Source organism: Panulirus ornatus, chromosome 20 (assembly GCF_036320965.1).
Source record: "Panulirus ornatus isolate Po-2019 chromosome 20, ASM3632096v1, whole genome shotgun sequence".
In the NCBI taxonomy this organism is placed as follows: Eukaryota; Metazoa; Arthropoda; class Malacostraca; order Decapoda; family Palinuridae; genus Panulirus; species Panulirus ornatus.
The window spans coordinates 59,236,063-59,259,469 of NC_092243.1; the positions used below are offsets into that span (position 1 = coordinate 59,236,063).

Genomic DNA, 23,407 nt, shown 5'->3' on the forward strand with positions numbered 1-23,407 from the left:
TGTTGTAATAAGTATTCTCAATTTCTACTTCATGGATCGATCAGGTAACGAGACGGAAATATATCTAAATCGTTTTGACATGTTTCCTCCATATCTGACCTAGTCACACTCTCCATATTATTAATAATCATGTATGATCATATAAATAACAATATCATCTAAAATCAAAGTATAAAAGACTTATTGTTCGGACGTCGTCTGCTGTCTTCATAAGGGTCGTAACTCGATCACAATCCAATGGCTTGCGTTTCATGAAACTGCCCAAGGAACCTACGTCTGTAGGCATGTGAAAAGAGGAGGTTTTATAAGAGTTCCCCCTCAATACAACACCGTTTTCTACAATGTCTTCTAAGCCTATACTGAACTAGATAGTAAGACTGTGTCTCCCTTGAGTACGGAAGTACCATACCTTGAGTAAGAAAGTACGATACAACGGGTTTGGCAGTACATTACCTAAGATTAAGGGAGTACGGTACCATATGCAAAGAAGTAAGGTACAACGAGTAACAAAATTAGGGTACTATGGGTAAGGAAGCACCCGGTAGCATGAGTGTATATAATCACGGTACATCAAATAAAGAAGCAAACAGGGTGGACGGGGTAGCTGGGAGAGGGAGAGAGACAGTGGTCAGACCCCCAGGAACAACTGTCTGATGGGTACGTCCCCAGCGGAGCTGTGTGGGTGATTAGCTAAGGAGGGAGATGACTCCGTCAGGACTGAAGGAACTGGATGGAGACGGCCCCGGGACCTTGTGAGAGGGAGGAGAGGAGTCGGGCGGGGGGGGAAAAAAATGGAGTCTGCTGGGACAAGTTTCTCGTTGGCAATCGACGAACTGGGAGACGACGGGAACAATGGAGAGCCACTCTCAGGGCAAGAACTGGGATAGCTGACCGGAGGTACCATGGGAGAGAGAGAGAGAGAGAGAGAGAGAGAGAGAGAGAGAGAGAGAGAGAGAGAGAGAGAGAGAGAGAGAGAGAGAGAGGCTGGGGAGAGATGCACGAGTGATATTGTGTCGTGATGAGACACAGACACTTGTGCTGCTGAAGACACTCATATCGGAGGTGGTGGGGGAGGAGCCATCATGATGACGGGAAGACTGTGGGGGTTTTAGTACTAATAAGGAACAGATGGTGCAAGGAACACTTGATGCACAGAGGAACAGATGGTGCAAGGAACACTTGATGCACAGAGGAACAGATGGCGCAAGGAACACTTGATGCACAGAGGAACAGATGGCGCAAGGAACACTTGATGCACAGAGGAACAGATGGCGCAAGGAACACTTGATGCACAGAGGAACAGATGGCGCAAGGAACACTTGATGCACAGAGGAACAGATGGTGCAAGGAACACTTGATGCACAGAGGAACAGATGGTGCAAGGAACACTTGATGCACAGAGGAACAGATGGCGCAAGGAACACTTGATGCACAGAGGAACAGATGGTGCAAGGAACACTTGATGCACAGAGGAACAGATGGCGCAAGGAACACTTGATGCACAGAGGAACAGATGGCGCAAGGAACACTTGATGCACAGAGGAACAGATGGTGCAAGGAACACTTGATGCACAGAGGAACAGATGGTGCAAGGAACACTTGATGCACAGAGGAACAGATGGTGCAAGGAACACTTGATGCACAGAGGAACAGATGGTGCAAGGAACACTTGATGCACAGAGGAACAGATGGTGCAAGGAACACTTGATGCACAGAGGAACAGATGGCGCAAGGAACACTTGATGCACAGAGGAACAGATGGCGCAAGGAACACTTGATGCACAGAGGAACAGATGGTGCAAGGAACACTTGATGCACAGAGGAACAGATGGTGCAAGGAACACTTGATGCACAGAGGAACAGATGGTGCAAGGAACACTTGATGCACAGAGGAACAGATGGTGCAAGGAACACTTGATGCACAGAGGAACAGATGGCGCAAGGAACACTTGATGCACAGAGGAACAGATGGCGCAAGGAACACTTGATGCACAGAGGAACAGATGGTGCAAGGAACACTTGATGCACAGAGGAACAGATGGTGCAAGGAACACTTGATGCACAGAGGAACAGATGGTGCAAGGAACACTTGATGCACAGAGGAACAGATGGCGCAAGGAACACTTGATGCACAGAGGAACAGATGGTGCAAGGAACACTTGATGCACAGAGGAACAGATGGTGCAAGGAACACATCATGATGCACAGAGGAACAGATGGCGCAAGGAACACATCATGATGCACAGAGGAGGCTGGGGCACGTACTGCTCTCCTGGCTTAGGGGCGTTCAAGTGATGGCCAGGGACCATCCTACACCCACCCTCCCTCCGTGTCAAGTACACGATCCTCCTCTGATGTCTATAGCTGTATTACCTTATCCTCTCTCTCTCTCTCTCTCTCTCTCTCTCTCTCTCTCTCTCTCTCTCTCTCTCTCTCTCTCTCTCTCTCTCTCACACCCTTTCTTTATTCAAGGGCTGATCTCCACCATAGAGCCCTTGCTCGCGCCCGCGACCAAACTTATGAAAACATGATGCACGAGACATTGAGGATCTCGGGGCATAATGATGAAGGAAGGAGGGCACTGCGTGAGGAGAGCAATGATGATGTGGTCGGTGGCGGGATGCGTCGACCTGGGAGCTTGAGTCTTACTTACACGGGGCGAGGAACAACGGGATGTAAACACTGATGGGGCAAAGTACAGTGACGTTCAGACACTGATGGGGCAAAGTACAGTGACGTTCAGACACTGATGGGGCAAAGAACAGTGACGTTCAGACACTGATGGGGCAAAGTACAGTGACGTTCAGACACTGATGGGGCAAAGAACAGTGACACACTCAGAGACTGATGGCGCAAGGAAGACATAATAATGAGTGATTCTGCGATGACCTCACGCGGACAGTGATAAAGAAAGGCTTGACGATGCAGTCGACGTATTGACCACGACAGTGCCAGGACAACAGTGTGTCCACATACTGATGGTGAGAGGAACAGTGATGACGAAACGGCACTGGTAGAATGGGGCGTGGGAAGGACCAAATGACACCCACCCCCCCGCCCCACTTGGATGACTTAAACAGCCCAGACCCACGGAGATGGTGATGTGAGTGAACTGCGCACTAAAAGAAATGGAAGGTGTGGAGAGAGAGAGAGAGAGAGAGAGAGAGAGAGAGAGAGAGAGAGAGAGAGAGAGAGAGAGAGAGAGAGAGAGAGAGAGAGAGAGAGAGAGAGAGAGAGAATGTCTCACTATCTCATAAATATAAGAGCCCTCACCGAGCACTGCGCCATAAGCCATTTGAATGTCATATATCATTACGTTCAGTAGGGTAAGTCCCATTGTGAGTTCGGTCTGACCCTGGCTGGAGCACCATGGTTAATATTATTATTATTATTATTATTATTATTATTATTATTATCATTATTATTATTATTATTATTATTATTATCATTATTATTATTATCATTATTATTATCATTATTATTATTATTATCATTATTATTAGTATTATTATTATTATTATTATTATTATTATTATCATTATTATTATTATTATTATTATTATTATTATCATTATTATTATTATCATTATTATTATTATCATTATTATTATTATCATTATTATTATTATCATTATTATTATTATCATTATTATTATTATCATTATTATTATTATTATTATCATTATTATTATTATTATTATCATTATTATTATTATTATCATTATTATTATTATCATTATTATTATTATCATTATTATTATTATCATTATTATTATTATCATTATTATTATTATCATTATTATTATTATCATTATTATTATTATTATTATCATTATTATTATTATTATTATTATCATTATTATTATTATTATCATTATTATTATTATCATTATTATTATTATCATTATTATTATTATCATTATTATTATTATCATTATTATTATTATCATTATTATTATTATCATTATTATTATTATCATTATTATTATTATCATTATTATTATTATCATTATTATTATTATCATTATTATTATTATCATTATTATTATTATTATCATTATTATTATTATTATCATTATTATTATTATCATTATTATTATTATCATTATTATTATTATCATTATTATTATTATCATTATTATTATTATCATTATTATTATTATCATTATTATTATTATTATTATTATCATTATTATTATTATTATTATTATCATTATTATTATTATTATTATTATCATTATTATTATTATCATTATTATTATTATTATTATTATTATCATTATTATTATTATTATCATTATTATTATTATTATTATTATCATTATTATTATTATCATTATTATTATTATTATTATTATCATTATTATTATTATCATTATTATTATTATCATTATTATTATTATCATTATTATTATTATTATTATTATCATTATTATTATTATCATTATTATTATTATCATTATTATTATTATCATTATTATTATTATCATTATTATTATTATCATTATTATTATTATCATTATTATTATTATCATTATTATTATTATTATCATTATTATTATTATCATTATTATTATTATCATTATTATTATTATCATTATTATTATTATCATTATTATTATTATCATTATTATTATTATCATTATTATTATTATCATTATTATTATTATCATTATTATTATTATCATTATTATTATTATCATTATTATTATTATTATCATTATTATTATTATCATTATTATTATTATCATTATTATTATTATTATCATTATTATTATTATCATTATTATTATTATCATTATTATTATTATTATTATTATCATTATTATTATTATCATTATTATTATTATCATTATTATTATTATCATTATTATTATTATTATTATTATTATTATCATTATTATTATTATTATCATTATTATTATTATCATTATTATTATTATCATTATTATTATTATCATTATTATTATTATCATTATTATTATTATTATTATCATTATTATTATTATCATTATTATTATTATCATTATTATTATTATCATTATTATTATTATCATTATTATTATTATCATTATTATTATTATCATTATTATTATTATTATCATTATTATTATTATCATTATTATTATTATTATCATTATTATTATTATCATTATTATTATTATTATCATTATTATTATTATCATTATTATTATTATCATTATTATTATTATCATTATTATTATTATCATTATTATTATTATCATTATTATTATTATCATTATTATTATTATTATCATTATTATTATTATTATTATTATCATTATTATTATTATTATTATCATTATTATTATTATTATCATTATTATTATTATTATTATTATTATTATTATCATTATTATTATTATCATTATTATTATTATTATTATTATTATCATTATTATTATTATCATTATTATTATTATCATTATTATTATTATTATTATCATTATTATTATTATTATTATCATTATTATTATTATTATTATCATTATTATTATTATTATCATTATTATTATTATTATCATTATTATTATTATTATCATTATTATTATTATCATTATTATTATTATTATTATCATTATTATTATTATTATTATTATCATTATTATTATTATCATTATTATTATTATCATTATTATTATTATCATTATTATTATTATCATTATTATTATTATTATCATTATTATTATTATTATCATTATTATTATTATTATTATCATTATTATTATTATTATCATTATTATTATTATCATTATTATTATTATCATTATTATTATTATCATTATTATTATTATCATTATTATTATTATCATTATTATTATTATCATTATTATTATTATCATTATTATTATTATCATTATTATTATTATCATTATTATTATTATTATCATTATTATTATTATTATTATCATTATTATTATTATTATCATTATTATTATTATTATCATTATTAACCAACCCATAAACTACCGTAACCAACCACCACTACCGTAACCAACCACCACTACTGTAACTACCGTAACCAACCACCACTACCGTAACCAACCACCACTACTGTAACTACCGTAACCAACCACCACTACCGTAACCAATCCCTTAAGAACGACGTTACCACCCCTGAATACGATGGTATGGCCCTACGTTCAGACGTACTGACCTATGACCCGACCCTTGAAGACTTCCGTGAAACCTCACGCCATCATTAGATCCCAAGGGTCGTACCGTCCTCCTGCTGGGGTTGTTTACGACTAATTACCTCTAACAACCACCACCATCACCACAAGGAAAAAAACATAAGATAACAGGGGCATAAACCACGACCCCCCCCCCCCCCCCCCCGTCAAGCACCCGCTGATGATCCAACATACTTTCCAATGATATATTGACTTTTCGATATCATAGTTTGTGGTATAATTGATCAGTTTGATATCGGCGCGCAGATGAAGCCCCCCCCCCCGCTGAGAGAGAGAGAGAGAGAGAGAGAGAGAGAGAGAGAGAGAGAGAGAGAGAGAGAGAGAGAGAGAGAGAGAGAGATACAAAAGATCATTAGGTGGCAACACTGACCACCTCCTCCCCCGGTCACGACGCGTGAAACTGACGTCGGCTTCGGCTTACCTGGTCATCATCAGCCACATATGATCAAACTATATTCGAAAAAAAAAAAATAATATGGACGGATTATATGAATAAGATTCAGGAGACACCAAGTGTGACCAGATCACGAAAACATACATACGAGGCAAATATTAGAAAATGAGAAAACACAAGCGATGGAAGAGCAAAGGAATACAAAATATAAGGAACGAGATATTGGTATGTTGGATGGCGCTACCTGCGGACGGAGCCTGGTGGATAATGAAGACACAGTTACTGTATCTATAATACCAAGATGATCTACGCACACGAACACATTTCGTCCATTTCTTAGGCTAAAGCATGGACTAGAATATTTATGTCTTAACTCATGTGTTATGTAAATATTAATTCACGTCCACTGGAGTCTCACATACGCAATTTAGCGTGTAATAAATTCGTTAAATTCCGTTGGTGTGTGAGGGGGTTTTCAGCCCCAAACAAAATCAAATCAGAACCTGAACTCCAATAGCTGAGAATTCTACCTAAAAAAATAAGAATATTCACGATATATCGTTATCATGTTAACAAAAGCATGGCACAAAATTCAATTTTCTTTCTGATCATCAATATTTGTAATATCTGTCCAAACTACAGGTCTTATTTGTTTGCACAACACTGAATGACTCAAAGTGTGTACATCTCGCAAACCAGTATAAACAAAAGTCTCTGAAAACGTGGAGTACAATCACCATTCTTGTGACGCTTCCGCTCCTCCTCTTTCTCATCCTCTAAACCAGAGCTCACTCTCTCGTGGAAATATAAGGGGATCGTTACGCACGAACTCTTTTTTTTCTTTTCGGGTCCCCCTTGAACTACGTCGTTTTCTAACAAAGGCAATTTTTCCTCAGCAGGAAGTTATTCACATGTTCCACCCTGTGTGACGTGCAGGTGACAGCCCGACACACGGTAAAGACGGCTGTTGAGGAAAACATTTGAGATTGGAATCGACAAAATTGCGTTAACCTTTTCGCGCAGGCAAGGGAGGGAACTCTTCTCCTTAAATATCTTATTCCATCTATCCTCACCTGCTTCTCTACTGAACACTTGGCTTGGGAAGTGAAATGAAAAAAAAATACGACATAAAAACAAATGAAAATTTATTGCTCGCCCAGATAGCAAGGAAGAAAGATGGCAGATATGAGCACAGAGAGGGACACTGGTCCTGCAGCAAAAAGGTCTCGATGCAAGGAAGACAAGTGAGCTGGGACGGAGGAGGTGTGTTAGTAAGCTGGTCACTTCACAGTTCTGTAAGAGCAGCGAGTGTGTGTGTGTGTGTGTGTGTGTGTGTGACACCAAGAGTTTTACACAACCCATAGGTACCCCACCCTGTCCTTCACCCACCTAAACTGGTCATTAGTAACGAATGAAATGCAAAATCTCAGGAAGAAAATGAAAAAAAAATCTTTATTGAAAAACTGTCTCGTGAAGTTATTCATTATTTTGTCCACAAGTCAGAAAGTTTCGTGATGTGAGGCGCAGCTTGTAACATAACCCGGAGACACCGATACCCTGGTGTAGGATTGAGTCCTATACTACGTATACTACCACCTACCATCTTAGTGTGACCTCCTGTGTACTACCTCCTTAGTGTTACCCCCTATGTATCACCATCTACCTCCTGAATGCTGACCCCCCTGCGTATTACCCCCCCACCACCACCATCCACACTCCAGAATTTCTCTGATGGACACGGGAGGGAGTACCTCCCTCACTAGCGGCCTCAGCCCACGCCCACTTTCCCTTCCTGCTGAGCTCAAGGTCAACACAAAGTCGATCTTAGTGACCTCCATCCACTCAAGCGGAAGGCACACAAGGTCAAGGCTGGCGGGTGGGTGGTGTGGTCAGGCGACCCTGTTACTGGCTCTGCTGGGTCATTACCTGTGACCCAGGCCGAGGTTAATGTGCCCCCCTGCAGCTAGTGGTTCCTGTTAGCCCCCTCCTGCCTGCCTGCTGTGCCTAATGTCCCACGTCCTGAATATATGGGCTTGTTGATTCCTGCACCTACACTGGGAGCCAGGCAGTCTGGGGGTCCAGGTGGGAGCCAGGCAGCCGGCTGGGGGTCCAGGTGGGAGCCAGGCAGCCGGCTGGAGGTCCAGGTGGGAGCCAGGCAGCCGGCTGGGGGTCCAGGTGGGAGTCAGGCAGCCGGCTGGGGGTCCAGGTGGGAGCCAGGCAGCCTGGGGGTCCAGGTGGGAGCCAGGCAGCCGGCTGAGGGTCCAGGTGGGAGCCAGGCAGCCGGCTGGGGGTCCACGTGGGAGTCAGGCATCTTCTTGTCTGGTGTGGAGGAAGGGTGTGACGGGAGGAGTCTGGCATATCCATTTCGCGTACCGAAGAATCCAAACTACTCTGCTCCCCTGGAAGTGTTGCAGACGAGCCCGGACGACCATTTTACCAAGTCACACGCACCTCCCTCATCCCGCGCCACAGGAACCCCTGACCCAGCACCTCGACGCACGCCCCTCTATGCTATAACATCTCAGGCCCCACTCATAAGCCAGCGATTCAGGAGGTACTCAACTACGCATCGTCTAACGAACCACTCGCTCGTCCCAACATCTCTTCTTAAATGTATTTAACTTAGTAACTCAAGAACTAACCGGATAATAATAATAATAATAATAATAATAATAATAATAATAATAATAATAATGATAATAATAATAATAATAATAATAATAATAATAATAATAATAGCAATAACAATAACGCTACCTCGCTAACGCGGGAAATGGCGAATATGTATGAATAATAATAAAAAAATATTAATGATAATAATAATAATAATAATAATAATAATAATAATAATAATAACAATAATAATAATGTTATTGATAACTATAGTCTTACCTTTGTGGAGACCCTACAAAAAAAAACCGGATCATATTGGCGGTGCTTCTGGTTAACCCAACACCTTACAACTTTATGCCAGACCTATGATGGATCATCCAGACTGGCTAGAACCAGTTCAGGAAGCTACTGGTGTTGCAGTGATGGGTGTACGGGAACAGGATAAACACAAAGGCTTACATAATGGCACAAGATGGTAGTATTTCTGGTAAGGTGGAATACATTTCTCACCGGTGGGTTCGAAGATGGACCTGGTGTTCTTCAAGATGACGGGTAAAATGTTCGGTGACTGGGGATGCCATCCATCGAACTTGGTGATTAGCCAAAACCATGGCTAACCTCGCGTCACGAGAAACCTCAGCTCAAAAAAAAACCTCGACGATAACTCGTTTTCCTATCTTACAAGATACAGCCAACCCCTCACACGGCGTCTCAAGGACTCCACTCCAGACGTCTTCAGCAACTCCTCCCCGGCCGGAGTCCTTCAGACATTTTGAATCTCAAGAACCACCTCTGACTCGGCTTCACCTTGCGTCTGGAGGGCCACACGGCACTCGAGACGACCGATTCACCAGGTGTATTTAAGGAGGCCCTTCATCCTTCACTCTAACCTAGTCAACCACCCCTTCAGACGCGTCCTCAAGAGTCTCTTACATTACACTTCACCTGACGCCTTCAGCCTAAGCCTTCCAGAGTCGCTGTGTTGGGGGAACCAGTCAATTACCCTGAAGAAGGACCACAACCATTCTCTTACCGTTGTCGAGATGACTTCAAGCACCACTCCTTCAGCGTCTCCTGCACCTGCTAAACTAGCGGTACACCAACTCCATTTTTGTTGAAATCGAAGATAAGTATCGCAAGATAATACAAGTAGGATTAGTTTATAGGCCCCCAGCACAGACACCAGAGGTAGAAGAAAGACTTGATGGTCATTTATCAAAATTTATAATGAACAATACTCAATTATAATGAGAGACTTTAACATACCAGTCTATAAGTGGAGAAATCCTTTTCCAGCAGCACGGGGCGTGAACTCTACCTAAATTCACTTGACACTGCTCTAACACACGTAGCTGAGAAACCTACTAGCGATGATAACGTATTAGATTTAGTTCTAACTCTACGAATGAGGATCTCGTACATAAACGTTAAAGTGGGAGAAAAGTTTGGTAAAGATGATCACCGACAAATCACTTTTGAGGTAGCTCTCAACATAGCCTGTGATGCTGGTCAAACATAACGCTGGTCAAAACGAACATCGCGGAGAAGGACTAGATTTTCGCCTTGCGAATGTCAATGGCCTTCGCATTGCTCTTGACAGACAAACTTGGGTTGACATCGTCTATGAAAACTATATGGACGTAGTTTGGAAATGATTCACTAATACTTTCCAAGCAGGAGAGGAACCATATGTGCCAATGCGAATAAAAAAAAGTATTTTTCTAAAACGAGGCCGAAGTGGTGGAGCGATGACATCAAGAAATGCTTTTGTCTCAGTAGCATAAAACATCACGACACAAACAACCAACATGGCAGAGTAAATTGAGTAAATCTACATTGGAAAACGATGAGACTTATATGTCAAAGCAAACGTCAATATGAATTGAATATTTCTGAAAATAGCAAAAGAAATCCTAAAGATTAGAAGTAAGAGAGTCATCGCCTAATCAATAGGGTCACTGATTACAGAAACCGAGTATATGACTCTAAACAACAAAGATAAGGCAAAAATTCTAAATGATTCTTTACATCTGTATTTACAGTTGAAGATACAACTCATGTCTCCTGCGAAGAGGGCAAAACGTTTTGCAACATATTGAAATACCAGATAAAGATATACTGTCAGTGATACATGGCATGAGAGTAAATAAAATGGCAGCCCTAGACAAATTTTATCAGAGGAGGCCGAAGGAGAAAAATGAGAGTTTAACCATTGGCTGTTCTTTTCAAAAAGTTACTTGCTACGCGAAATGGAAATGGAATGGAGATTTGCCAATGTAGCATCATCGATATTCAAGAAAGGTAATAAATCATTGCCCGGGAATTACGGTCCAATTAGTTTAACGTCTGTAGTTGGTAAACTGATGGAAACCATCATTCGGGATCAGACTGTCAACCATACAGAGCACCACCACTTTATACAAGTTTCTCAATAGGGTTTTCGACGAAATGGCTCATGTCTGACAAGTCTGCTTGACTTCTTTTGTGAAATAATCAATGTGTATAATGAAAGTAAAGCAGTTGATATCATCTTATTGGACTTCCCAAATGCACTCGATAAAGTTCCTTTTCAAAGTTAAGTCACAAAGTATAAATGGGGTTGTGCGTCCAGGGTTTAGGAATTGGCTGACTGGCCGTAAACAAAGAGTAGTGACTTTTGGTCAAGCCTCTCAATGGGTTAGACGTAACAAGTGGTGTGACACAGGGATAAGTCTTGGGACCGGTTCTCTTTCTCTTATACATTAACGATATTGATAATGGGCTTCCCTGCAAGATCGCCAAATTCGCAGTTGATAAAAGTTGGAAAGTAAATCTAAGACAGAAACTGAACGTTTTGCAGCTTGACATAGACAAACGGAAGGACCGGGGGGGGAGAGAGAGAGAGAGAGAGAGAGAGAGGAGAGAGAGAGAGAGAGAGAGAGAGAGAGAGAGAGAGAGAGAGAGAGAGAGAGATGGCAGATCAATCGTAATCTGAGAAGTGCAAAATTTTACATATCTAAAGTAAAAATGAAAAGGCAAGCTACAGTGCGAATTATATTGAACTACAAAAAGTAAATGAGGAAAAGGACTTGGGTGTAATAATCTCTGGTGACCTAAAGCCAAGCAATCGGTGCTCAGAAACAGTATAAAGGGGCAAAGAAATTTCTAAGGGAACCATCCACATTCCTTACAACTCACTGGCGAGTCCCCATGTTGAATATTGTGTTGGGTGTTGGTAATCCTACCTGAGTCAAGACATGGACTGGATGGAGAGAGTACAGAGGCGAGCTACAAAGATGCTTTCCGGCCTGATAAACAAATCCTATGAAAGCCCACCAAACGAATTAAATCTATTTAGCTTAGAAAAGAGAAGGTTGAGAGGTGATCAATTACAGGTATTCAGAATCGTGAGAGGCTTCGATAATCTCGTTCTAACGAGCTATTAAGGCATATATTCGTCTGATTTCACTCGTGGGGCAAACATTTTACCTCGAATGAGGCGAAGTACTTTTTCCTCAACAGGACTGTTAACAAATGGAATGATTTACCAATTAGAGTAGATGAAAGTAATACCACACATACGATTAAGTACAGACTTCATAAATATTTCGCTTCAAATCTACGACTGATATTATTTGCACCATCTTAGCTATACGATTAGTGTACAGGTCTTCCTATTTCAAAAATCTGTCTCTCTTCTCCTACCACTTTAACCAATAAGATCCGTTCTCTTCCATTACCACTAACAACCTCGTTAGGACCTAATGGTCTACTGCTGTTTAAATTCAGTTGTATTCGGTTGTAATACTGGGACGTTTCCAAGGACCAATAATACAGCTGCACCTTAACCAGCGCTTCACTAACCACCATTTCAAGAAGCATCTTGAATGGCAAATCACTGACCTCACGAAAGAACCTCAACTATCCTCTCCAGTACAGACCTAAGCTACCATGAAGGAGGGCTTACCTGGCTTCTTGAAGGGCCACTCTGTCTCCCTGCTGAAGCGGACGTCTTCGAAAGGCTGGTCTGCGGCTGCCAGGACCCAGCGGACGGGCTCCCCGCGGCCCCGCAAGTTGAAGTACATGAGCTTGTACTGAGGCATCCCGGCTGGATCTCCACACCTGCCGAAGACAACAACGATCTCGTCACACAGTGCTACATGACCCTCCTGGTCCAGCCACACCTCCACCTCCAGGCACTACACACTGTATCGGTGGTACAGCCACCTACACCTCCAGCCACTACACACTGTATCAGTGGTACAGCCACACCTCCACCTCCACCTCCAGCCAGCCAGGACAGCCAGCGTTGTCAGTCCTCTCTCTCCGTGAGGTGTGAACCCTGGCAGTATGGACTCGCTACTTGGAAGCGTTTCATTAGTGACCTGGGGTAGGGAAGGCGACTGGGGCCGCCGTGTGAGGGTGGTAACAAGGTAAGGAGGGCAGAGTGGAGAGGTGTGAGAGAGGAGGACGCTGATAGATGACACCTACACACGACGTATTATTTCAGGAAGCAAACGTTGAAATCAGAGGGAGGAAGGGAAAAAAAAGTTGAGGGTGATGTTAATCGCAAATCAAGACGTTATTCGCAGTTTGTGATGCAGGCCTGAATTATTCCAAGATAATGCAACTAACCTCCTCCCCCTACCCCTTCAACCAGCACACACACACACACACACACACACACACACACACACACACAGGCCACGTCCTTCCCTTTATCCACAGAAGCAAATGTCACTAACTCGAGTGTGACCTTCACACTGCTGCTGGCTTGGTCGTAAAGGGTCAGCTCTTACGACCTGTGTCGTAGGTCAAGGACGCATTTGAATGATTACTTCACCATATTGTTCTCAGTATAATTACCCCAGAAAGCTAGCAAACATTATAAAGTATAATATGATAAAAGATGACCATTGTGCAGCACATCAACTGATCCATGTAATGTTTTACAGCTTACAGTCTGTAACAAATGTACGATGTTGGGTGTAATGTTGCTGTGTACATAGTGACATGTTGTGGTGTCAGGAGAAGGTGTGGGGCTCAGCACCACACAGGTGCATCATATGTTGTCTTCATCAAGTAGTCATTATCATGGTAATAATGTATTGTGGTGGTAGTGGTCTGGTCTGGATAAAGTAATAACAAGTTATTGTATGTTGTCCGCTGTTATCATGTTCAAATATAACCTGTTGACCTTGTTAACATACGTGGTTTATACGAGCTTGTCTGATGACTTTAACATGTGGGGTTTAATAAGTCATTATAGGTTAGTATGGCCGATTTAATAATCTGGTAAAATTGGTATGAATAACGAAGTGCCGGCTGGCCAGATAATGGCCATTGTGTCATTATCCCATTTATCATTTATATTGTCAAAAGGTTAGGTATGATGGCGTTGGGTAAGTCAAGTAAGTCATTTCAAAAGTTCATCTCCAGGTGAAGTGATATAAATAGTTCATTGTTATCATATCATCTAATGCCGGGCTGGATGTCTGTATGAATCAGTTATGACGACGTCCACCTGATATGTGACCCATCCCGTAGTGACCACCACCACACTGCCTCACCACCACACTGCCTCACCACCACACTGCCTCCACCACCACACTGCCTCACCACCATACTGCCTCACCAGCACCACACTGCCTCACCAGCACCACACTGCCTCACCAGCACCACACTGCCTCACCACCACACTGCCTCACCACCACACTGCCTCCACCACCACCACACTGCCTCACCACCACACTGCCTCACCACCACACTCACGCCACGCACCATGAAAAGATTGGCCTCATTTTTCCTGACTTCATATATTATGTTGTGGTTTTTACTTATTAATCCCCATCACATGTTCAACATTACAGGACACCAATGAAGTTTGTGTAATGAATATAACATCCATGATAAATGTATAACCTCGTATGAACACTCATCCATACAAGGTGCAGTCATACATACTGTAGGATTGCCAACATAAAACTGAAGGAAATTATTATTCTATGGTGTTATATGGTTTATATATTAAATAAGTATCCTTACATATAAACGATAATTACATGTTACGGAGTCTTCCATAAGACCAACCTATGTAAAGAAATATATCAACATAAAGTATTTCCTGTATTACATGTGAACCATCAAACAGTGAACAGTACAGTACAGTGGCTGGGTTGGTGTGCAGGAAGAAGCCAGTGATGTGATGTGCAGGAAGAACCCAGTGATGTGATGTGCAGGAAGAACCCAGTGATGTGATGTGCAGGAAGAAGCCAGTGATGTGATGTGCAGGAAGAACCCAGTGATGTGATGTGCAGGAAGAACCCAGCGATGTGATGTGCAGGAAGAACCCAGTGATGTGATGTGCAGGAAGAACCCAGCGATGTGATGTGCAGGAAGAACCCAGTGATGTGGTGTGCAGGAAGAACCCAGTGATGTGATGTGCAGGAAGAACCCAGCGATGTGATGTGCAGGAAGAACCCAGCGATGTGGTGTGCAGGAAGAACCCAGTGATGTGGTGTGCAGGAAGAACCCAGTGATGTGGTGTGCAGGAAGAACCCAGTGATGTTGGTGTGCAGGAAGAACCCAGTGATGTGATGTGCAGGAAGAACCCAGTGATGTGATGCGCAGGAAGAACCCAGTGATGTGATGCGCAGGAAGAACCCAGTGATGTGGTGTGCAGGAAGAAGCCAGTGATGTGGTGTGCAGGAAGAACCCAGTGATGTGGTGTGCAGGAAGAAGCCAGTGATGTGATGTGCAGGAAGAACCCAGTGATGTGATGTGCAGGAAGAACCCAGTGATGTGATGCGCAGGAAGAACCCAGTGATGTGGTGTGCAGGAAGAACCCAGTGATGTGGTGTGCAGGAAGAACCCAGTGATGTGGTGTGCAGGAAGAACCCAGTGATGTGGTGTGCAGGAAGAACCCAGTGATGTGGTGTGCAGGAAGAACCCAGTGATGTGGTGTGCAGGAAGAACCCAGTGATGTGATGTGCAGGAAGAACCCAGTGATGTGATGTGCAGGAAGAACCCAGTGATGTGATGTGCAGGAAGAACCCAGTGATGTGATGTTAAACATTAACATCCTCCTGCACGAAGATAACCTAACCTAACCTCATCATTAACGTTATCTTAATACAAGGTTTTGGTCAATGTCTTTTGTTCCGTTGTTTCCTTCTGCTGGGGGTCTAGGAATGAGAGGCGGGGCACCCACACATCATGCTTCACTCTCCTCTACCCTCACGCCACGTTTTCCTTCCCACCACCACCACCCACCCCTGACCATGGTGATTCCTCCTCCACCTCCGGTAGTTACATCATTATCAGGTAATGGCTGTCATCATTCATCATTAGTCTTTAATAAAAACACATTTCCGATTATATATCTTTATTGTCTCCTACTTGGGTCAAGGTAACACCAATGCCACGGTCAGTGTATTAGGTCGAAAATCATATCACATTCAACATTCTGCCCAGCCTTCCTCCTCCTCCCCGTGTCCGCTACGAGCCTCCAACGAACAAGCTACTGCGATGTCGCCCTGTGAACCTGAGAGTACGAACTCGTGAGTTCGAAGCCAAATGTGGGAAAACAGAGGCGTCCTCTGAGGCCAGGCCGTGAAACCTCCCCGTTCATCCCCTCTGACACCAAAACACCAACTCGGCTCGGGGTCTTACGAGCCGACATCGTCCCGTGTAAGAGAGAGAGAGAGAGAGAGAGAGAGAGAGAGAGAGAGAGAGAGAGAGAGAGAGAGAGAGAGAGAGAGAGAGAGAGAGAGAGAGGAGACCACGTCGACGACTGGCCACGTCCCCAGTGGGACGCGGGCGTTCGTCAGGCAGTGGCAGACGACCCGTTTATCAACGCTGTTGCCACGACTGCGGGTGAAGGCGTCCGCTCACACGGTGTGGAGACGCCTGGTGGCGTGGGTATGCAATCATCAGTGGACATGCGTACAGTATGCCAATGATTATGCCAGTACTCATGCCATTCTGTGAACGATACATCCATCAATCAGCTGCGTTATTCTTGCTCTTATCTGAAAAAAATAGATCCTCCTCACAAAAGAAAAACATCGAATTATGTGTCTCTTTTCGATAGCAATCGGTACAATAGTTGCGCCAACTGAAGGAACCAACGCTCTTACGTTATTATCTCCCATGAAAATGAATACAGTTTCCACTATCGTGATCCAGTATTTTGTAACTCAAACAGGTTCTCCATGAAATGAGATGACCCATTTCTACCTATCACCCACGCCTGAATCACCAGGGTCATTGCAAATAAGGGTTGGCTGAGAGAGAGAGAGAGAGAGAGAGAGGAAGATCGTGTAGCTAGGCTCGCCCTGGCGCGCCGCCAGTGTGTCGCAAACGGGGCGAGACTGCTGGTCTAACCGTCGTCGTCTTCAGCGATGAGAACACGTTCGTCGGCAGCGATCATGGCCAGATAAGTATATGGAGACGGTATAACAGTAGGTAATAAGCAAGAACACCTTTGTGTTGTCTCACACTAATGATGGATCGGGTTGTAACGTGTGGTATAGCATCATTTCTTTTTTTTTCAAGCGAATATCTGTTATAATGTGGGTTATCTGATACCTGACAAGTATAAATGATTCTCGTCAAGCATTCATACTTGCACTTTTATAAGTTGCCGATACCATGGCTGTCACACATGTACGAGGGAGGCCGGCAAGCGTGCGTACATGTACCTTGCAACACGCGACACCTCGCCAACAGATGGGAGGTTCGCTGCAAGAAAGTACACAGGTATACTGAAGATGTTTCATTCTCCCCTTCACTGCATGACAGGAACTACCCATTACCAGGGCGCCCTGGCAGATTCATGTACGACCGTTGGCCGTTTCACAGGGTCATAATTGTCAGGGATTGGTGTGCACAACACGATGCCTTGCAACTGCTGCATTGGCCAAGCAAGGCGTGTGATTGTAATGCCATTGTAGATATGTGGGTTATGATGGGTGATACGTGGGAGGATGGACGAGAGAGAGAACACCTGATCAGCTGATGGGCCACGTCCCTTATCAGCCACTGCTGATAAGGGACGTGGCAGGCTGCTGTCAAGGAGGAGGAGGAGGAGGAGGAGGAGGAGGAAGGCAGAACCAAATATTAAATGTGATTTGATTTTCGACTCAATACACTGACCGTGGCATTGGTGTTACCTTGACCCAAGTAGGAGACAATAAAGATATATAATCGGAAATGTGTTTTTATTAAAGACTAATGATGAATGATGACAGCCATTACCTGATAATGATGTAACTACCAGAGGTGGAGGAGGAATCACCATGGTCAGGGGTGGGTGGTGGTGGTGGTGGTGGGAAGGAAAACGTGGCGTGAGGGTAGAGGAGAGTGAAGCATGATGTGTGGGTGCCCCGCCTCTCATTCCTAGACCCCCAGCAGCAGGAAACAACGGAACAAAAGACATTGACCAAAACCTTGTATTAAGATAACATTAATGATGAGGTTAGGTTAGGTTATCTTCGTGCAGGAGGATGTTAATGTTTAACATCACATCACTGGGTTCTTCCTGCACACCACATCACTGGCTTCTTCCTGCACATCACATCACTGGGTTCTTCCTGCACACCACATCGCTGGGTTCTTCCTGCACATCACATCACTGGGTTCTTCCTGCACACCACATCGCTGGGTTCTTCCTGCACATCACATCGCTGGGTTCTTCCTGCACATCACATCACTGGGTTCTTCCTGCACACCACATCACTGGGTTCTTCCTGCACACCACATCACTGGGTTCTTCCTGCACACCACATCACTGGGTTCTTCCTGCACACCAACCCAGCCACTGTACTGTACTGTCCACTGTTTGATGGTTCACATGCAATACAGGAAATGCTTTATGTTGATATATTTCTTTACATAGGCTGGTCTTATGGAAGACTCCGTAACATGTAATTATCGTATATATAAAATGATACTTATTTAATATATAATCCATATAACACTATAGAATAATAATTTCCTTCAGTTTTTTGTTGGCAATCCTACAGTATGTATGACTGCACCTTGTATGGATGAGTGTTCATACGAGGTTATACATTTATCATGGATGTTATATTCATTACACAAACTTCATTGGTGTCCTGTAATGTTGAACATGTGATGGGGATTAATGAGTAAAAACCACAACATAATATATGAAGTCAGGAAAAATGAGGCCATGGTGTGTGGCGTGAGTGTGGTGGTGAGGCAGTGTGGTGGTGAGGCAGTGTGCTGGTGGTGACGCAGAGTGGTGGTGGTGAGGCAGTGTGGTGGTGGTGACGCAGTGTGGTGGTGACGCAGTGTGGTGGTGAGGCAGTGTGGTGGTGGTGGAGGTAGTGTGGTGGTGAGGCAGTGTGGTGGTGGAGGCAGTGTGATGGTGAGGTAGTGTGATGGTGAGGCAGTGTGGTGGTGGTGGAGGCAGTGTGGTGGTGAGACAGTGTGGTGGTGAGGCAGTGTGGTGGTGAGGCAGTGTGGTGGTGAAGCAGTGTGGTGGTGGTGAGGCAGTGTGGTGGTGGTGGAGGCAGTGTGGTGATGAGGCAGTGTGGTGGTGGTGAGGCAGTGTGGTGGTGGTCACTACGGGATGGGTCACATATCAGGTGGACGTCGTCATAATTGATTCATACAGACATCCAGCCCGGCATTAGATGATATGATAACAATGAACTATTTATATCACTTCACCTGGAGATGAACTTTTGAAATGACTTACTTGACTTACCCAACGCCATCACACCTAACCTTTTGACAATATAAATGATAAATGGGATAATGACACAATGGCCATTATCTGGCCAGCCGGCACTTCGTTATTCATACCAATTTTACCAGATTATTAAATCGGCCATACTAACCTATAATGACTTATTAAACCCCACATGTTAAAGTCATCAGACAAGCTCGTATAAACCACCTTTGTTAACAAGGTCAACAGGTTATATTTGAACATGATAACAGCGGACAACATACAATAACTTGTTATTACTTTATCCAGACCAGACCACTACCACCACAATACATTATTACCATGATAATGACTACTTGATGAAGACAACATATGATGCACCTGTGTGGTGCTGAGCCCCACACCTTCTCCTGACACCACAACATATGATGCACCTGTGTGGTGCTGACACCCCACACCTTCTCCTGACACCACAACATATGATGCACCTGTGTGGTGCTGACACCCCCCCCCCCACCTTCTCCTGACACCACAACATATGATGCACCTGTGTGGTGCTGACACCCCCCCCCCCACCTTCTCCTGACACCACAACATATGATGCACCTGTGTGGTGCTGACACCCCCCCCCCCACCTTCTCCTGACATCATAACATATGATGCACCTGTGTGGTGCTGACACCCCACACCTTCTCCTGACACCACAACATGTCACTATGTACACAACAACATTACACCCAACATCGTACATTTGTTACAGACTGTAAGCTGTAAAACATTACATGGATCAGTTGATGTGCTGCACAATGGTCATCTTTTATCATATTATGCTTTATAATGTTTGCTAGCTTTCTGGGGTAATTATACTGAGAACAATATGGTTAAGTAATCATTCAAATGCCTCCTTGACCTACGACACAGGTCGTAAGAGCTGACCCTTTACGACCAACCCAGCAGCAGTGTGAAGGTCACACTCGAGTTGGTGACATTTGCTTCTGTGGATAAAGGGAAGGACGTGGCCTGTGTGTGTGTGTGTGTGTGTGTGTTTTTCTAGCTGAGACAGCACGAGCAGCTGAGGCTTTGAACAAGGCCATCCCATTAACGCTATATATCTATATCTATCTACCTACCCATCTATCTATCAATATATATATACATACATGCATATATATATATATATATATATATATATATATATATATATATATATATATATATATATATTTTTTTTTTTTTTTTTTATACTTTGTCGCTGTCTCCCGCGTTTGCGAGGTAGCGCAAGGAAACAGACGAAAGAAATGGCCCAACCCCCATACACACGTACATACACACGTCCACACACGCAAATATACATACCTACACAGCTTTCCATGGTTTACCCCAGACGCTTCACATGCCTTGATTCAATCCACTGACAGCACGTCAACCCCTGTATACCACATCGCTCCAATTCACTCTATTCCTTGCCCTCCTTTCACCCTCCTGCATGTTCAGGCCCCGATCACACAAAATCTTTTTCACTCCATCTTTCCACCTCCAATTTGGTCTCCCTCTTCTCCTCGTTCCCTCCACCTCCGACACATATATCCTCTTGGTCAATCTTTCCTCACTCATTCTCTCCATGTGCCCAAACCATTTCAAAACACCCTCTTCTGCTCTCTCAACCACGCTCTTTTTATTTCCACACATCTCTCTTACCCTTACGTTACTTACTCGATCAAACCACCTCACACCACAAGTTGTCCTCAAACATCTCATTTCCAGCACATCCATCCTCCTGCGCACAACTCTATCCATAGCCCACGCCTCGCAACCATACAACATTGTTGGAACCACTATTCCTTCAAACATACCCATTTTTGCTTTCCGAGATAATGTTCTCGACTTCCACACATTTTTCAAGGCTCCCAAAATTTTCGCCCCCTCCCCCACCCTATGATCCACTTCCGCTTCCATGGTTCCATCCGCTGACAGATCCACTCCCAGATATCTAAAACACTTCACTTCCTCCAGTTTTTCTCCATTCAAACTCACCTCCCAATTGACTTGACCCTCAACCCTACTGTACCTAATAACCTTGCTCTTATTCACATTTACTCTTAACTTTCTTCTTCCACACACTTTACCAAACTCAGTCACCAGCTTCTGCAGTTTCTCACATGAATCAGCCACCAGCGCTGTATCATCAGCGAACAACAACTGACTCACTTCCCAAGCTCTCTCATCCCCAACAGACTTCATACTTGCCCCTCTTTCCAGTACTCTTGCATTTACCTCCCTAACAACCCCATCCATAAACAAATTAAACAACCATGGAGACATCACACACCCCTGCCGCAAACCTACATTCACTGAGAACCAATCACTTTCCTCTCTTCCTACACGTACACATGCCTTACATCCTCGATAAAAACTTTTCACTGCTTCTAACAACTTGCCTCCCACACCATATATTCTTAATACCTTCCACAGAGCATCTCTATCAACTCCATCATATGCCTTCTCCAGATCCATAAATGCTACATACAAATCCATTTGCTTTTCTAAGTATTTCTCACATACATTCTTCAAAGCAAACACCTGATCCACACATCCTCTACCACTTCTGAAACCGCACTGCTCTTCCCCAATCTGATGCTCTGTACATGCCTTCACCCTCTCAATCAATACCCTCCCATATAATTTACCAGGAATACTCAACAAACTTATACCTCTGTAATTTGAGCACTCACTCTTATCCCCTTTGCCTTTGTACAATGGCACTATGCACGCATTCCGCCAATCCTCAGGCACCTCACCATGAGTCATATATATACGCCCGCCTGAGCCAAGTATCCATCTTATAGACCAACCCTCAGGGGTGCATGAACAGCTGGGTTGACTGTGGACCGACTGCCGCAACCAGGATTCGAACCTACGCGCTCGACCCTGGGCGGCCTGTGAATACGTCACAGTCAGGATCGCTTAATTTGCAATTAACATCGTCCTCGCTAATTTTGTTTCGTCCTACTGATTTCAACATCTACTTCATCTGAAATAGTACGTCGTGTGTAGGTGTCAGCTTGTTACCACCCTCACACGGCGGCCCCAGTCGCCTCCCACACCCCAGGTCACTAATGAAACGCTTCCAAGTAGCGAGTCCATACTACCAGGGTTCACACCGCACGGAGAGAGAGGACTGACAACGCTGGCTGGTTGGCTGGAGGTGGAGGTGGCTGTAACACTGATACAGTGTGTAGTGGCTGGAGGTGGAGGTGGTTGTAACACTGATACAGTGTGTAGTGGTAGGAGGTGGAGGTGGCTGTACCACTGATACAGTGTGTAGTGGCTGGAGGTGGAGGGGGCTGTAACACTGATACAATGTGTAGTGGCTGGAGGTGGAGGTGGCTGTAACACTGATACAGTGTGTAGTGGTAGGAGGTGGAGGTGGCTGTACCACTGATACAGTGTGTAGTGGCTGGAGGTGGAGGGGGCTGTAACACTGATACAATGTGTAGTGGCTGGAGG

At 41.8% G+C, this 23,407-nt stretch overlaps 1 protein-coding gene across 2 annotated transcripts in view; it reads right to left on the bottom strand.

Annotated features, from left to right (window-relative positions):
* LOC139756045 (hematopoietic prostaglandin D synthase-like) overlaps positions 1–23,407 on the bottom strand; it is a 503,151-nt gene that overhangs the window by 52,059 nt on the left and 427,685 nt on the right. For both annotated transcript variants that reach the window (XM_071675023.1, XM_071675022.1), the window contains exon 3: positions 13,169–13,323. In XM_071675023.1, the coding sequence (XP_071531124.1) occupies positions 13,169–13,304 (136 nt within the window). In that variant the 5' untranslated portion in view covers positions 13,305–13,323. The remainder of the gene's footprint in view (positions 1–13,168; positions 13,324–23,407) is intronic.